General features: G+C 38.3%; 1 protein-coding gene and 1 long non-coding RNA gene across 2 annotated transcripts; one reads left to right on the forward strand and one right to left on the reverse strand.

Annotated features, from left to right (window-relative positions):
- The first annotated feature begins 6756 nt into the window (after positions 1–6756).
- LOC115689200 (uncharacterized mitochondrial protein AtMg00310-like) lies at positions 6757–7353 on the forward strand. The gene has a single exon (XM_030615196.1). It carries the CDS (start codon positions 6757–6759, stop codon positions 7351–7353), a length of 597 nt encoding a protein of 198 aa, XP_030471056.1.
- An 8565-nt stretch (positions 7354–15918) lies between these two features.
- Positions 15919–17870, reverse strand: LOC130135578 (uncharacterized). The gene is made up of 2 exons (XR_008814878.1): positions 17032–17870; positions 15919–16257 (listed from the first exon to the last, which is right to left on the reverse strand). It is a non-coding gene; the product is annotated as an uncharacterized LOC130135578 (long non-coding RNA).
- Between the last annotated feature and the right edge of the window lie 392 nt (positions 17871–18262).

An 18262-nucleotide genomic window follows, 5' to 3' on the forward strand; every position in this document is an offset into this window, starting at 1 on the left:
AATGTGCGATGGAAACGGAATTCATCCCTCGCAAATTTGCGACCGATCCTTGATTCCGTCGCAAATTTGCGACGGAATTTTCATTTATTCGTCGCAAATTTGCGACGGAAACTATTTCCGTCGCAAAACGGCGTGGCCGTTCGGCCTCATCCAAAGGCCGGCGAGGTGTCGCCGGTCGTTAAACCGGTGATGCAGATACGAAAAAAAAAAAACATAAACATATATAAAATAAAAGAATTTACAATTCAACGATGAATAGTCACGAAGCTAGCTATGATACTTACCGGTACAAAAGCTTCACCGAGATTAATATGTGCGTACGCGGATTTTGCTGATTTCAGACATATGAAAGAGGGAGAAAAGCCAGAGAGAGCAAGAGAGAGAGATAGGGTTGGAATATCACGGGCTGATAAACTACAAATTTGCGACGGACGTTCGTTTTCGTCGCAAATTTGCGACGGATTTGGCGACGGTTTTTTTTTCTGTCGGAAATTTGCGACCGATTTATTTTCCGTTGCAAATTTGCGACGGATTTTGCGACGGTTTTTTTTTCCGTCAGAAATTTGCGACGAACTTTTTTCCGTCGCAAATTTGCGACGGAATTAGCGACGGTTTTTTATTTCCGTCGCAAATTTCTGACGGATTTTTCATCCGTCGCAAATTCTGTTGCAAATTTTGCGACGGAAATAAACCGTCGCTAATTTGCGACGGGAAATATAATCCGTCGCAAATTTCGTCGCAAATTACATGTTTTTTTGTAGTGAGATAAGATGACATGAAACGTTATAATTAGGCATTGAGAGACACGTCTGAGTGACCCCTATTCTTGCATGAGAGCGATACTCACTAATTAAGAATGTTGAGGGAAAAGAAAGAGAAATAGTTAGGAAAAGCATAGTGAGGTCTCACATATCCAACATTATTCTCACTTAAGGCAAAACATTTACCCTCCGTCAAAGTTCCGTCAAATAATTTTTCATAAAATATCGTTTTTATTTCACTTAAGTCACATGGGCGCTATATCAACACTATTTGCTTTCCAGCGTCTATGTATGTAGATTTTTATCGGTTTTCATTGATATAACTTTGATGGAAGGTAAATATGTTATATGGGTACAAGTTTTGGACATTTCGTGTCACATAAAAAAATTTAGGATAGATGTATCGCAGTCGATATTGTTTAGAATTTTTTATGGCTTTTGCCCGGAAAAAATACTGATACGATGGAACTTTAAGACATTAAGGCTTATGCTACTTCAAGAAGTGCTTGCTGCGTAGTGAACGGACGAATTGTCTCTCTATTCTCCCGAATAGTGGATTTTTATGGGGTACGCCAATGTAGGGTCACATCATCGTATGTTGTCTCTCTCTATATCCAGTTACGACGAAACATTATTCGGTTTGTATGGCACGATGCCCCACCCTAAAAACTCGCATCGGCCTTTTCAATACGTGGTCCGAAAACGCCTGCAGCTTTGCCACCGTCAGCTGAGATAGCAGAATCCGATCTCGAACAAGATCATGTCGGATTTGAACCACACATGTCCATCCCATTACTTCATCTTACGCTTCTTCCCTCTGCTTCTCCATGTTCTGAGGCTCAGGAGGCAATCTGCAAAAGCACAATTTAATGCCTGTCGCGGCATGTACCCGGCAACATTTCTGTCTTCTCTTATCTGGTTTTTTATCGCCAGCGTGATTACCTCCTCCACATCACGTACCTGTCTCCACGAAAAAAGGGCAAAACGAGGAAAATTGAAGAAGAAGAAGGAACAATATGAAGATTTGATCAGGTAATATGGTTTTTGACAGGTATTGCCCTACAGACTTTCTTGATTTGGTGAAACGTGCTAGTTAACAAATTATGGAAGGATAATGATATAAATGGTTTGTGAACTTTGACCCAATGTGCAATGTGATTCCTGAACTTTTAATTTATTTAATACGGTTGTTGAACTTTACTCCAATGTGAAATGCAGTCCCTAAATTTTACTCTACTATGCAATGTAGTCCCTAAACTTTTTATTTGTTCAACGTAGTTCCTAAACTTTTGATACGTGTTCAATTTACTCCCTAAACTATAGAAAAATATTCAATGCTGTCATTCTATTAATTCAAATTCAGAGACAACATTAAATATTTTTATATAGTTCAAGGACTAAATTGAATATGTACCAAAAATCTATGGACTATATTGAACAATGTAAAAGTTCAAGAACCACATTGCATATTAGGTTAAAGTTCAGGGATCACATCGCACATTGGGTTAAAGTTTATGGACCATTTGTATTAATTTCCCACTTATGAACGATCTTGATTTGGTGAAACGAACTAAGGAGTGAGTAATCAATCTAATCAACACAATAAGGTCTCGGTGGAGTTATCACCAAGCTTGCCCAAAGACTTGCGTAATCTGGTAATCGGAGATTGATAATTAACCACCTTCTCACGATTATTTGCTATAATCATTGGCAGAAAAATTTAATGTTTCAATTATTTTTTTTGGAAAGCTCACCTTCAACTATCTAACAATTTGGAGCTTTTAAATAATTAAAATCGAAGAAACATGGAAAATGCATTGTCGAACCACTGCATCAATTTGTTTATGGTAATATAGGAATGAGATCCCAGTAGAGCCAGCTACGTACTCATTAAATAGAGAGAACCTCTCGTTAGGGCTTCTCTCTCTTCTCCGGTAAGAGTTCTTCCCTACCCCATTGGTGATAACTAACCCAAATCCCTCCCCTCCCCAGAACCCTAAATCTTCCCAACCTGTTTTACCCTAACATCACACCCCCACTTCTTCCCATTACCCACAAAGAAATCTAGAAACCCAGAAACACACATTCCCTTCTAAAGGATCTGATGCCCACTAACCGATGGATGACCAGCGAGGAAGAGTCTTTGGAGGTCAAATTTGGGCCCTCTAGCGACTGTTCTCTCTCCATGTCTGTTGGGCAAATTCGCAACTCAGCCTTGCATAATGACTCACCGGTCCCCTCCGCAATAGCTCTGTAACTTGCCTACAACACAAACAAGGTCTCCTGTTCTTGGTGTTCGCTGAATCACAGGAAGGCATGATGATTTCGTGGTGGTATGATCCGAATCTTTGCTTCATCATTGCTTCTAATCGACTAAGACGCCTGCCACATGTTTGATCATATGCCCGAGTGAAATTAGTGTAAGAATATGGGAAAGGTTCTTACACTTTGATGACTGGTTGACTGTTGTGTGTTCGCTGTTGATGCTGCTTCTCTCCTGGTGGTAATTTGTCCATGGTGCGACGCTCCTATAAAACAACAATGGAGAAAATCAACGATGAAGAAACTCGAATGGCTGCCCTTTGTAAGAGCCTAGGTTCATTATGGTCAGATTCGGATATTGCTATTATGAAAGGGGTAGTTTCCCCAAAAAAATTAAAAGAATGTAATCTGACCATTTTTGGGAAAATCTTTAATAATCCGAGCATCAACTTTCAAGCCTTCCAAAATACAATACGAAGGGCATGGAGGTCCGATTCTGTCACTTTCCAAGAGCTGGATGCTGGTATGTTTGCTGTAATGTTCAAATCCAAAATAGAGAAGAAAAGAGTGCTTGATAATGGTCCGTGGTCCTTTGCGAATCATCTTTTAATTCTCAAACCCTGGGAACCGAATATGCTAACACATGAATATGAGTTTAACTTCTGCTCATTCTGGGTACAAATCCATGGGTTCCCATATGAATGGCTATCTGAAGAAGCAGTGAATGAAGCAGCAAAATTTAGCGGCCAAGTCTCAGAGGTTCGAGTATTCTCTAAAGGTTCTGGTTCCCAAAATACAGGGAAAACGAGAGTAACTCTGAACTTATCTAAGCCTCTAAAGTCTGGAATTCTTACTGATAATGGAGATAGGAAATTTGGTTAGATTTCAGGTATGAGAGGCTTCCCCACTTCTGTTATGCTTGTGGAAGGATAGGACACTATGCCAAATTTTGTCAAGAAGTAGCCTTTGATGAGGGAAAGATGGATGAATGTCGCTTTGGGAGCTGGCTAAGAGCTGAAGAGAAAGAATGGAGTCCACATTGGAAGATATTTAACGGGGAATTGGAGGAAGAGAGAATGACAGAAGATTTTATCCCTGAAACTCGAGTTTGCTCTACTCTACTGGTGCCTTCTAACAAGGGTACTAGCAAGTTGGAAACTCAGGATAATACCCAAAAACAGAGCAAGGGAAAAGGTGTATTTATAGGGGAAGGTAGTTCTCTAAACCAGCAAGACCATGTATCTGCATTGGCACCACTTCTACTTCCAGCTCCTGTGCAGGTACAAAAGTCCATAATCTCTGTTGTGGAACAGTCTGTAGTGGGTAGCCAGAAGAAGAATAGTAAGGGACCAAAGCTTCAGGCCAATAAAAAACAGCGGCGTTACAGCCCTTACGATTCCAAGATGGCAAATCAACATACCGTGGATGAGACAAATTTGATGGAAACTCCTATTCATGTTGTAGCAGAAGCAAGTGAATGGGCTTTGGAGGCTAGCCCTAATAAGCCTCCGGGTTACAAGTGAAACTTATAAGTTGGAACTGTCAAGGGTTGGGCACACCACTGACAGTTCGAGAACTTAGAGCCCTCGTGGCTCAAGAAAGGCCTAGTTTGGTGTTTCTGATGGAAACTAAAAATCAGTAACAAATGCTTCATCAAATAAAAAGACAGCTACAGTTTCAGAATTGCTTCATAGTAAATCCAGTGGGTATTGCAGGAGGTATGGCTATTTTTTGGAACGACCAAGTTTCTTTAAAAGTGGAGTCACACTCAGAATTTTTTATAGATGTAGAGTGTGTGATCGAGGAGAGTAAACAGAAGATGCGACTTACCTTCGTTCATGCACCATCGCAGTTTAATGAGAGAGTTCTCTTATGGGACAAATTACATGGCATTAGTCTCATGAAACACCTCCCCTGGGCTTGCATTGGAGACTTCAATGAGATTCTTTATCATTGGGAGAAGGTTGGGATACGCATGGCCGAGCATTATAGACTCAATGCTTTTCGAGACTTCCTACATGCTTGCTCGTTGATGGATATGGAGAGTAAAGGTTGTGCTTTCACATGGTCTAATCACAGGGAAGGAGAGGCTTTCATTAAGGAGAAACTTGATAGGGTGTTATGTACCATGGATTGGAGGGTTAGCTTCCCCAACGCTGAAGCATTTGCACTCCCAGCAGTTGGCTCAGATCATAGTCCTTTATTGCTGTCTTTATTTCCTAAACCAGTGAGAAGGAAAAGAGAATTCAGATTTGAGATGTTTTGGCTAGAAGATGCTGAATGTGAGCAGATTGTTAGAAATAGTTGGCATTCCTCTGAACTAGCAAATGAGGAACTATCCAGACGTCTACAAATAGTTTCAAAAGCTCTCCAAGAGTGGAGTAGGAGGAAATTCTCAAATGCAAAAAAGGGAATCAAGACCATGAAGAAAGAAATTCAGGAACTTACTAACAGCAAAACAGTCCTCATTGATGGAGAGAGAGTACGGTACCTAAAAAAGGAAATAGAGAAGATATGGATACAAGAGGAGATGTACTGGGGTTTGCGATCGAGAATCAGCTGGCTAAAGTGGGGGGATAAAAATACAAAATACTTCCATGCCACTACAATTCAGAGAAGGCAACGGAACAAGATCTCAATGTTGAGAAACTCAGAAGGGGTTTGGATCTGTGACTTAGGTCAACTAAAACAGCAGACAATGGATTTCTTCATAACTTTGTACAGCTCTAAGGGCCCTCGACATTTTGAACCTATAATGGAGTTTGTTCCTAACTTAGTGGGAGAGGAGATAAACCAAGTCTTAACTGCAGAATTGACAGTGAAAGAAGTTACAGAAGCTGCTCATCAACTAGGTGCCATTAGAGCACCAGGGCCTGATGGACTACATGGGAAATTCTACCATCATCACTGGGAAGATCTAAAACATGGGGTGTTCAAAGAAGTACAAAGCTTTCTAAACTATGGGATTCTCAACCCAGAGCTAAATAGAACGCACATATCACTTATCCCAAAGATCCTTAACCCAGAGAAGCTGGAACAATACCGCCCCATTAGCTTATGTAACTTTGCTTATAAAATCTTCTCAAAAGTCTTGGCGAATAGACTGAAACCATGGATGCCAAACTTCATCTCGAAAGAGCAGAGCGCATTTCTAAGTGGCAGACAGATTCAAGATAACATTTTAATTGTCCAGGAAGTGCTACATCAACTCAGAATTCGAAAGAGAAAGAAGAAGTTCCAGGCTGTCCTTAAACTTGATATGAAAAAGGCATTTGACAGAGTCGAATGGGATTCTATGGAAGCTTGCTTGCTAAGAATGGGATTTAGTGCTCAATGGGTTAGATGGGTTATGCAATGCATCACAACTGTGTCTTATAGTGTAAAGTTGAACGGAGAGCCATTGCCCTATTTTCATCCCTCAAGAGGTCTTCGCCAAGGTGACCCACTTTCTCCATATTTATTTATCATTGTGGTGAACGTATTATCCTTTATGATGAAAAATGCACTGGAGAATGGGATTATCAAAGGAATACAATTAAATAGATCATGCCCAACTTTGACCCACTTACTCTTTGCGGATGACTCAATCTTCTTCCTGGATGGAACAATTAATGAGTGCCAAAGTGTAGCTGCAATCTTGAATCAATACTGCTATGCCTCGGGTTAAGCTATTAATTTGAATAAATCTGGATTGTTTGCTAGTAAAGATTGCCCACAAAGATTGAGACAGAATATGGCTGCAGAGATGCGAGTGCCAATTATAGAGAAAACTGGCAAGTATTTGGGAATTCCTTCTGACTGGGGTGAGTCAAAGAAGCAAATGTTTGCGTGGATTATGGCGAGAGTCAATATGAAGCTAGAAGGCTGGAAAGAAAAGTTGATATCTAAAGCAGGGAAAGAAATCCTCATTAAAGCAGTGGTTCAAGCTCTCCCACAGTACGCTATGTCCATCTTTAAAGTTCCTATCTCCATTTGTCGTGCTATTGAACAGAAAATTGCTGCTTTTTGGTGGAGAAATGGGGCAAGCAAATCAGGATTGCATTGGAGAAACTGGAATGTACTAAAACTTAGAAAGGATAATGGAGGATTGGGCTTTAGAGACCTTATCACCTTTAATAAGGCTATGTTGGGAAAACAAGCCTGGAGAATGACTCAGAACCCAACATCTTTGTGGAGTCAGGTACTTAAAGGACTCTACTTCCCTCATTGTGATTTCAGACATGCTGGTAAGGGGATACGACCATCTTGGGGCTGGCAAAGCCTCCTAATGGGCAGAGATGCTATTCTTCCCTCTATTATGTGGTCAGTTTGGAAATGGGGAAAAGATTAGAATTAGAGAGGATAAATGGCTACCCAGAGGAATTATAGGGGGACCACCAAACAGAGAAGAGCCAGAGAAGGTAGCTGATTTGATACAAAAGCAAGATTCAACGTGGAATACACAAACCCTACATGCTCTATTTGATGAACAAACCTCCAATGAAATCCTCTCAATTCCGCTGCGATCTCAACTAACGGAGAATAAGTTGGTTTGGAACAACACTAGATCAGGGTCCTATACAGTTAAGAGTGGATACAACAAACTAAGGGGAGAAACCGAGAAACAGATCGCAACTTCAGCGTCCACCTCGTATCAGACCCCTCGAAAACTATGGACAAGGATCTGGCAAGCAAGAACCATTCCAAAAATCAAATTTTTCCTATGGGGACTATGCCAAAATGCTTTGCCTACCAAGGAAAATTTATTTAAAAGGAGTATTGTTCACCTGCAGTCTGTGTAACCAACAGGTTGAGACAACCGAGCACTTATTCCTACTCTGCCCATGGACAAATCAGGTGTGGTCAAACCCGGCCCTGCATATTCAAATCTCCAGTCAAGGACTTACGAGGATTGAAGAGTGGCTACTAAATTTCAAAAGTACCTCAATCTCCTTTGATTTGCTAGCGGTGGTTCTCTGGTATATATGGAAATGGAGGAACAACTTCATTTTTCGAAGTCAATCCCCAAATCCGCAACACCTGGTGAGTTTTGCCATGGCCATGCACCAGAATATTTGCCGATGGACTAAACCGGAGAAGAACACCAACTCAAAGGATAGCCACTCACTTAAATCGTGGCGACCACCGGAGAAAGGGACTCTCAAGTGGAATATTGACGGATCCTACACTCCAGGTTCAACGGAAGGATCCATAGCTGGTATTTGCCGTGATTTCTCGGGGAAGATTGTGGATGGATTCGCTAAAATGGTGAGAGCAAATTCAGCTCTCAATGTGGAAACCCTTGCTTGCCTTGAAACTCTGAAGCTACTTCATGCACGAAGGGAAAAAGACAAAATGAGATACCTGCTAGAATCTGACAACTTGATTTTGGTTAATTGCCTTTTAGGCTTAAATATTTCTCCATGGGAAGCCACTTCACTTATTACCGAATGCAAACTTCTGCTAGTCCATTTACCTAATGTTCTTTTAGCCCACTGTAATAGGGAAGAAAATCAAGTGGCAGACTGGATTGTTAAGACTCAAAGGTGCAAATCTTTGCCCCATAATTGGGTCTTTAACCCTCCCGCAACCTTTTGGAACCTTGTATGTGCTGAAGCTTATCTTGATGAAATGAAATGATCTTGTTTTCGACCAAAAAAAAAATAGAGAGAATAGTCGCACGAATGTCAGCGTCTGTGTAAGAAGCTCTCCATGTTCTGTGAATGAGATTGATTTTGGGAGATCCAAGAGACAAATGGGAAGACAACAGAGGAGACTAGAAAGGGGTCCATCAACCAAACGGTAATGTCTAACTTTTCACAGATTAATTTAGTGGATAAGCGCTTGATTTTGACGTGGCAAATCTCGTGTTTGAATCACAATTTCTCCTATTCACTGACCCTGAGTTAGAGAGCATGTGTGTTGCTGTTAACTATAGAGTATAGGGTATTTCTTCTTTTTTTTTTGGTAACAAAATTTATCTTGAGAATCTACTATCCCGATCTTATCACCTAATAAAACACAAAGTAGCTCTTTAGGAGGCAGTGAAAATGCACCATTGGTGTGGATTACTCATTTATATACAAAGCATATGAGCTGGATTGCGGACCCTAAACTTTTGGGTCTTAGCTTGGACTTTGTTTGGGAAAATTTGTTGCACTTTTCCTTCCACATTTCCTTTCCCCGGCTCTCCCAAAGGGAGTGGGCTTGCTCATGATGGGCCTATTTGAAATTCAATACCAATTTCGGGATTTTTATTACATATTTGACCCACTTAATTATAACCATATAACTAATAAAAAGCTGACCCCAACAAGAAGCATCCTCACAACTTTGGGACTTCTATAATCAATCTAACTGTTTTCAAGATCATATGGCGTTAGTTCAAAGGGATAATGACACAAACAGTCCCTGAATTTTGACCAAATGTGCAATTTGATCCTTGAACTTTTAATTTGTTCAATGTAGTACCTGAACCTTAGGCTAATGTTTAATGTGGTCCATGAACTTTTAATTTGTTCAATGTCATCCCTAAACTTTTGGTACATGTTCAATTCAGTCCCTGAACTATATGAAAATGTTCAATACAGTCCCTAAACTTGAATTAATGGAAATGACTGCATTGACCATTTTCATATAGTTCAGGGACTGAATTGAAGATGTATCAAAAGTTTAAGGATAACATTGAACAAATTAAAAATTCAGGGACTACATTGCACATTGGATTAAAGTTTAAAGACTACATTGAACAAATTAAAAGTTCAAGGACCAAACTGCACATTGAGCTAAAGTTCAGGGACTGTTTATATCATTTTCCCTAGTTAAAACTTACTCCAATAAAGTCAGGCTCAAGTTACTCATGGGCCGGTTTTCTACTTCATGGATCTCACTTGCCTTCTAATTTTGGAGGCAGGAGAGACATTCAAGTTTACAGTAAGTGCGCATATTTTAAAATTATGGTATGTGATCATTGGTTGGGTTTGAATCGGGTCGAGCCCTAGGATCAAACTTTGCCCGGACCCGGCAAAAAGACATAATATTTTTTCGAGCTAGGTGGGCCTAGCTTGAGCCCAGTTGACTTTGACTTTGTATCTAAATGCCATTATTCAAAAACAAACTCACCAATTTTTTTCTCGGGCTTATAGGGCATGGACGAGCACGAGATCGCCAAGCTCATGATCAAGTTTCGTAGAAATTAAAGTTTACATATCAGTTTTATGGAAGAACTTCTACCACAGAGAGTATGCATCCATAGTCTAGGGTGTTCTCACTTCAAAATTAAAAGTCAGTCCTCTTATGAATCACTTTCATATTTTATTTAGAATCTAATTGTTTCATTGATGTTTGTTGTGTGTATAACATGGAAAGCTATTGCCACCATTAGATTACATGGTTTTATAGTAAGTTTGGAAATTTCAAAATGTCTAGAAACAAAGAGATGTTAAATTAAGGATATGTAGCATCAATTAACAAGTGGTATCTAGCGAGCAGCAATCAATGTTAATCGACATATTGAGTACTGAGTAGAGATGTGTCCTCCTTTATTTCTCTCTTTATTTTTCCTTTTTTCTCATTTTCCTCCTTTTCTCTTTCTTTTTCTTCTTCCAACTTGAACCTAGGTGACATCACGATAGCTTGCGCTGTCGTTGTCACCGCCACACAACCCCTCACAAACGCTGCTCCACCGTCATTGCCCTCGCTAACAAAACCCAACACCTTCTAGACCACAAATCCGAAGCCATAACAGTTGCAAACTACAACGATGATCTCTCTCTAGACCATAGATCGCATTTGTTAAATTGGATACTGATCGATGATTATGCTCCCATGGAGGTTGCCAGTCTCACACAACAATGATTCCATGTTCCGGCGAGGCCGGTGACCTCCATCTACATTGAGGTCATTACCTCCATGCTTGCCTAGATCGAGCTTTTGAGAGAGAGAGAGAGAGAGAGAATTTAGGGTGCTCTTGGCCCTTAACTCGTTGCTTATATGTCAATTATTTTAAGAGGAGGGGAGAATTTCCTCTTTTAAATTTAGAGGATCTCAATTCATTTTTAAAAAAAATAGAAACTACAAGTGTTCTATGGGCGCGTACAGTTCATTTTGAAATGTGATCCACACCAAGAGTTTCATTTACCATGTTGGATTTGAAATGACAAACTCGAGGTTGGATTTGAAGCACTTCTTTTAATCGAGTATGGTAAGTTATAATTTGGGCGTAGACTGTGACCTTTGCAATTATAAGTATCCGGATGTTGACCTGAAATAAATCTGTCTTGTACAAGATAACATAGACGTGGTAGAGAAAAGCTAGATTGTTTTTTTTTTTGTTGTAGAGAAAAGCTAGATTGCATACACAGAAAAGAAGAAAAAAGTGATAAGTACACTAGAAGTCCTAAAACTTATTATGAAAGTGCAATTGAGTCATAAAATTATCAAAAAGTGCAATCAAGTTTTAGAACTTGTCACGAAAATGCAATTGAGTCCTAAAATTTTCAAAATGTGCAATCAATGGGAGGACTTGCTTAGACTAATATGACAAGTTCTAGGACTTAATTGCAATTCGTGATAAGTTTTAGGACTTAATTGCACTTTATGACAAGTTTTAGGATTTAATTACAGTTTTTGAAAGCTTTAGCATTTAATTATATTTTCGAGATAAGTTTTAGAATTTTCAATGCAGTTATCTCAAAAAGAAACGGATAGGTCCAAATAGCATACTTTTGAGCGCGGAAATAGATAACAATTACAGATGTTGAAGCTCTATCATTCTTCTCGTCTTTTATTCTATTAAATATTTTTTGTCTTATCATGAAAATATTAAAATATTTAAGCACGAAATTCTCTCTTGTCCTCATTTTTCGCTTTTTCCAATAAGCTCTATGGTGACATTTTTAACCGCACATGAAACTCATGGATATTGCCATCATGTCGATTTCGATGCACTTAGTGGGTATTTGGATGATTGTGACTTTTGGTTTGGGGCTTTTACCATTTTGTGTCCACAATTTGATTTGTTTATCGTTAGGAAATACTTAAAAAAGTTTAAAATACATAAATATGAACAATTAATAATTTTAGTTTTTTTACCATGCTTCTCTCATGAGTAAATTAATTTCAATTTCAACAATTTCTCTAATCTTTGTTGTTCATATAACTGTGAGATTTTATGAGACGACTGCAGCTGAACTTTGACCTAATACTAAGCATGGTAAAATGTAATAAAAGAGATAAATATGAGGTATGGAAAGATTTGAATTCAAAATCTCTAGCTCTGATTCCACCTGAGATTTTGCAAACCACTGTTGACTATTTTAAAAACTTAAATTATTAGATAAATAAAAGTTTTAATATTTAAATATTCTGACAATCACATGGAAAACCATTGCCATCATTGGAAAGACTCGTTTGACTAATAATGGACTAGTTATTTACAGTTATTTATGCCATTCCCAACCCGAGGGGAGCTTAGGAAATATATCCGGATTAAGGAATGGGGCAGGGAGAGTAGCTAAATTCCCTGGCTTTCACGCTGGGAACATGAATGACGTTGTCTCAAGATGAGAAGGGGGAGCCCCAATGAAACACTAAAGGTGCAAAAAATTGGTTGAGTTTGTCTTGGCATCCAATCTCATTGATCTGGTTCGCTCAGGCCTAGCATTTACAATATTTGGCTGGGTCGAGCCAATGGGTTGGACGTAGCCTTCTGTAACCAAGCCTAGAGTCTTCATTTTCAAGAAGCTTATGTCAAGCACCTCCCTAGAAGAAGTCCACTGGAGTTTGGAGAAAACAGCCGAAAAACACCGGGAATGCTAAAGCTGTTTAGTGTGCTGAAGAGAGAGTTGATTGACATGATATGGCTGACTGTAGTGCAGGCTATGCAGCAAGAGTCTATCGCCGTGGCAGGAGGCTATCATGGTTGCTATGCAGGCTATGCGCCAATGCGGCACGAGGCTATCATCGCGCAGGAGGCTATCGTTGCTACTGTGCATGCTACATTACAAAAGAACATGCTAACGTGGTTGCGGAGTGACATACAATGTTGAGGACTTGCTATGTATATAAATAACTGTCAACTATTTTAAAAGTTCAAATTGTTAGCTAAACTGGACTTTAGCTTAATACTAAGCGCGTAAATATGCAATAAGGGAGACAAATAAGAAGGTTGGAAAAAATTTAATCTTAGAACCTTTTGCTCAGATATCATATGAGATTTTGTGAACTCTGCATACTATTTTAAAAGTTTAAGTTGGTAAATAAATGGTGTTTTAACACTTAAAGTATTCTGATAATAATATGGGAAGCTATTGCCATAATTGGAAAGACCCGTTTTATTATAAAAGTTCACATGAAACCCATTATTCTCAGAGGCGTTGAGTTAAAAAGAAAAAAACAAATGGACGGCATACCCTCTTGTATAGCTTAAATTTCACCGTCGAAACTCATTTTTACGCGGCATAAACAAAGTATCTAGGAGGACGCATAGGATGAGTTGGATTTGTCATCTTCTATCATTTCACCTATAACTGTGGTGCTCCACGATAGACGAACTATAACTAAGAACACACCATCGTCTTAATTCTTAACACTATATCTCCTTGCAATACCGAGTCTCTTCTTCACCATGGCCAAGTTCTTCAAGAGTACCACTTTCATCATCCTGATTTGTCTTTATTCTCTCCTCCTCACAGGTTAGTCCATCTTCAATTGCATTTGCGTCAGTAAATAATTTAGGAAAGACCACGGAGTGCATGAAAATGCCAGAACATATAAAAAATAAGCGAATGGGAGCAAGCAAAAGTCAATCACATTTCCATTTAAGGCTATTCTTGTTGTTATTTGTGTAACTAGAAAGCAGGATGTATGCTGTATCATAACTCACAAAAGTTGTTGTTGTGCTCTTTGTTTGGCTTGAGCATATATTTAGGCCATGTGGAAATGGTGAAAGGAAACGTATGTGACAGACCAAGCAAAACAGTGAGTGCGACTTGTAGTACCAATGATTGTGACCGGCAGTGCAGGGAATCGGAAGGTGCATTGCGCGGGGCTTGTCAAGGCGGTGACATCATATGGACTTGTATGTGCTACTTCAATTGCTAGAGGAAAAGAAGATGATTCCCAAAAGTTCTATTACTATGAACCTTGTGTCCTCAATTGAAAGTTTCGTTTACATGGACGACATTAAAATAATCAATCGTGTCTTGTTGGCGTCTTCCTTGTCATTGTCGTCGTCTTATGAAAGAGTTACCCTCTCTTTGGTTGTCTAGACACGAATCAAGTGTGTGGTTGTACTTTTAAGTATGTCAATGTGGTTGGTTACTTGATGGCCAAAGAAACATGCTGTCACTTTCTTTACATGAATGCTTCTGTTTGGAAAAGCAATGTCCATTTATCAAAGTTACGGTGAAAATCAATCAATCTTTATTAGGTTCAATACCAACAAAAATTCTAAATTGGTACATTTGTGATAAATTTACCCTAAATTAATTTTTTGACCACCAAAAACCTTAAACTGGTATGCCTGTGACAAATTTATCATAAACTAATATTTTGATCACCAAAAATCCCAAATTGGTACACTTGTGACAAATTTTTGCTCTGTTAAATTGGATCAATACCGTGAAAAATCACAAAATGATAAATTTGTGACAAACAAATGGATAAAATCCTAAACTGCTATACCCGTCAACTGCCACGTGTCATCCAACTTGGTAATCTGATAGTAAAATTTAACGGAAATTAACGAAGGGTAAATTTGTTACAACTATACCGGTTTAGGATTTTTTGTGGGCAAAAAATAGTTTGGGCATAAATTTATCATAAGTTTACCAGTTTGAGGTTTTTTTTGTATTAACCCTCTTTATTATGTATACTGTCGACGAAGCTCTTTCTTCTCTATGGAAGGAACACTTCGAGGTGATTTTTCCACTAGCTCTATTTAAAATAGTTTCATGGGAAGAACCTTTTCAATGCAGGTGATTACATCAGTAATCTAACATTAAAAGGCAAACTACTGTTTCATTACTTCAAGGTTGATGGCAGTTTGAATTCATCGAAAAAACACTACAAAAAAACAAGGATTTTGCCACGAAAAATTTGGCAAAATTCGTGGCAAAACGAATTTCCAACGAAATTAGCGATGAAAAAAAATTCGTCGCTAATTCGGCATCGCAAATTTTTGCGACAAAAAATTTCAATTTTTGTTGGTAATTTGCGACGAAAAAAAATTCGTGGCAAAATTCGTGACTAATTTCGTGGCTAAATTCGTTGCAAAATTCGTCGCTAATTATTCATTGCAAAAATCGTGGCAAAATTCGTCGGTAATTATTCATGGTAAAATTCCTGGGAAAACGAATTTCCGACGAAATTAGTGACGAAAAAAAATTCGTCGCTAATTTGGCGTCGGAAATTTTTGCGACAAAAAATTGTAATTTTTGTTGGTAATTTGCGACGAAAACAAATTCGTGGCAAAATTCGTTCGTTAACGAATTTAACCACAGAAAAATAAAAATATATTTTTTTTGAAAAAAAAGTATATAAAAAAAATTCATCACAAATTAGCCACATAAAAATAAAAAATATTTTTTTTTGAAAAAAAAATTATATAAAAAAATTTTCGTGGCAAAATTCGTCACAAATTTGCCACAAAAAATAAAAAAATATTTTTTTTTGAAAAAAAAATTATATAAAAAAATTCGTCACTAATTTGCCACAAAAAAATAAAAAGAATAAGGTTTTTTTGGTCACGTTTTTTGCGACGAACTTATTCGTAGCAAAATTTGTCGCTAATTTGCCATGCAAAAATTTCACTTTTGCAACGAATATTGTTCCGGAATGAATTTAGCGACGAATATTGTTTAGGGACGATTTCGATTTTTATTTCTAGAATTTATATTTAACATTGATTAAGCAGTTAATAACATCAAAATATTATAATGATATATAAATGAAATACATTCATCAACATTTGCCACACGAATGACAAAGTTCAAAGTAATTCATCTCCTTCATCGATGTTTAGATGATAATTTAGAAGCAACTATCAGTGTTTCCCTCTCGCCTACTCCCACTGTGTTCAACACAACATATCAAGACTGATTGAAAACTCAATAGCTTAGAGTAGATCGCATATTCTGAAGAGAGTGTGTTTGAAGGACTGCCACATATTGACGTTATTAAGTACTTCAAGCAATCTTCTTGGATCTGAACAGCCATCACGAAAGTATTCAGCGACCGCAATATTGTGGAGGACCTGCATTGCACTAATGTTTTTAGCTCAAACCATGGTGATTTAGGCGAGTTATACAAAAAGAACCACTTCTTTATTCAAGAAATTCCATATATAAGCACTAAAAGAAAAGGCAAAGCACGCACAGTTAGGAACAGCCCAAGTGGATAGGAAGTCAGAATTTCAATCAAGACCCAGAAATTAAACCTCAAACCAATAGAAGATACAGCATGCTTACCATGTAGAAGAAAAGCTCACAACAGACCCAATGGATAACTAAACATGCGAATCCAAAACTAGAATTTGTTTACTGATCAAATAAAGTAAACTGTCTAAACTTAGGCATACAGAAAACAAATATGGTGCCATTATCGAGTATACAGTGCAAGAGCTAACCCTTTTGGAAATTTGAACAATGCAAAAGCTAACCCTTTTGCTCGACATGTTCTTTTCAGATAAAAGGGTAAAGAATTTGTTGGTTGTCAGGTTTAATTTCTGATGAAAAACAGTGCAAAAGCTAACCATTTTGTTTCAAAGAGCAAGAGCTAAACTTGACAAAATGAAACTAACTTGCTATTGCCTCTGCCACCTATTACATGATTTTACAGTGTGAACCCAATGTCATCACAAGTTCTCACCAAAATGACAATCGAGAATGCAGCAGCAAAGTGTTAAACTAGAGTTGCTATTTCTGTGTAAAACTCACTGAAAACCTGTTTACCACCAAAAGAGCTTACATTCATCATGGACTCAGCACCAATTTAAAAGGTCAAATACAATCGGCACAGTAAAACATACCTGGTACATCTTTAATCCTGTTTTGTTATTTGAAGCAGGGTTGGCACTTCCAGGCTCCAATAAATCTTCCCCTTTGGCAGCAAAAATCCCACTACCGGTGATTTCTTTCAACTTGTAGGCAGAACAAGACTTCCTAGAAGATTACAAAAGCACTATTCTATGAAGAAGAAGACAAGGAAAAAGCCACAATAAGCGGAGTCCAAGTGCAAAGGCATTATGAAAGCTTATGTAACTCTCTTGACAAGGAGGATATAAAAAGGTCACGTGTGTATGAGAGCGTGCCCACAACCAAACATGCATGCTTGTGCGCCTTTGTGTGGGTGCATGTGCATTTGTGCCAAATATTCATCCCCATTCTATATGTGTACGAAAAAAGATAGATAGATAGCCAAGTAACTGGCTTTTTAGATGGACATGTTTGCGCGTGCATGTATTTGTAATTGTATATGTAATGACTTTTCTGTATGTACATGTTATCCATGGATTGAACCTTTTCCTAATCTAGCAACAAACAATTGTTTCTATTGCAGCACTTTTTAGAAGGATGTTGACGATGCACTATTTGTGACTTACCAATCCTCAGCAAAATGCCATCTCCTTTCCATGAATGGACTAAGAACAACCTACTCTTACATGGACTAGAGCTTTCACATGTCAATAACATATTTCACATACGCAAATTGAAAAGACATAAAAAATAAGTTCACATCAGCTAAGCACCTATTACAATTGTATCTAGATCAGAGTTCGGTAGATTGTCAATGGGATGATCAAATCGGCATTTTCATGACCGCAGAAGTTCAGCAGACATTGAAGGAGCCCCATATGATAGTCGCCAAAGAAATGTTTATGTGGAATTTTTAGATGGAGAGAAATCCTTCTTCTCATTCATATTTACTACCTCTTTACATTGTCATATTTATAGACTAATACACAGAGGAGTCCTAGCAAACAAAATAGGAAACAAAGCCTAAATAGGCGAACAGCTACAATCCCACGATTTGTGGGATTTAACCAGAATAAAAAACCCCTAAATAGGAAAAAATCTACTCCTATCAATCAGTCAATTTTCCTACATATGGATATTTACAGCTTGACACTCCCCCTCAAGCTGGTGAATAGATATCTTCCATTCCCAGCTTGGTAACTAGCTCGTGAAAACTTCCACCATTAAGCCCTTTGGTCAAGACATCTGCCACTTGCTATCCTGAAGGAACATAAGACAAACAAA

Source organism: Syzygium oleosum, unplaced genomic scaffold (assembly GCF_021117445.2).
Source record: "Syzygium oleosum isolate NSW1041296 unplaced genomic scaffold, Sole_v2.1 Sole_v2.02, whole genome shotgun sequence".
In the NCBI taxonomy this organism is placed as follows: Eukaryota; Viridiplantae; Streptophyta; class Magnoliopsida; order Myrtales; family Myrtaceae; genus Syzygium; species Syzygium oleosum.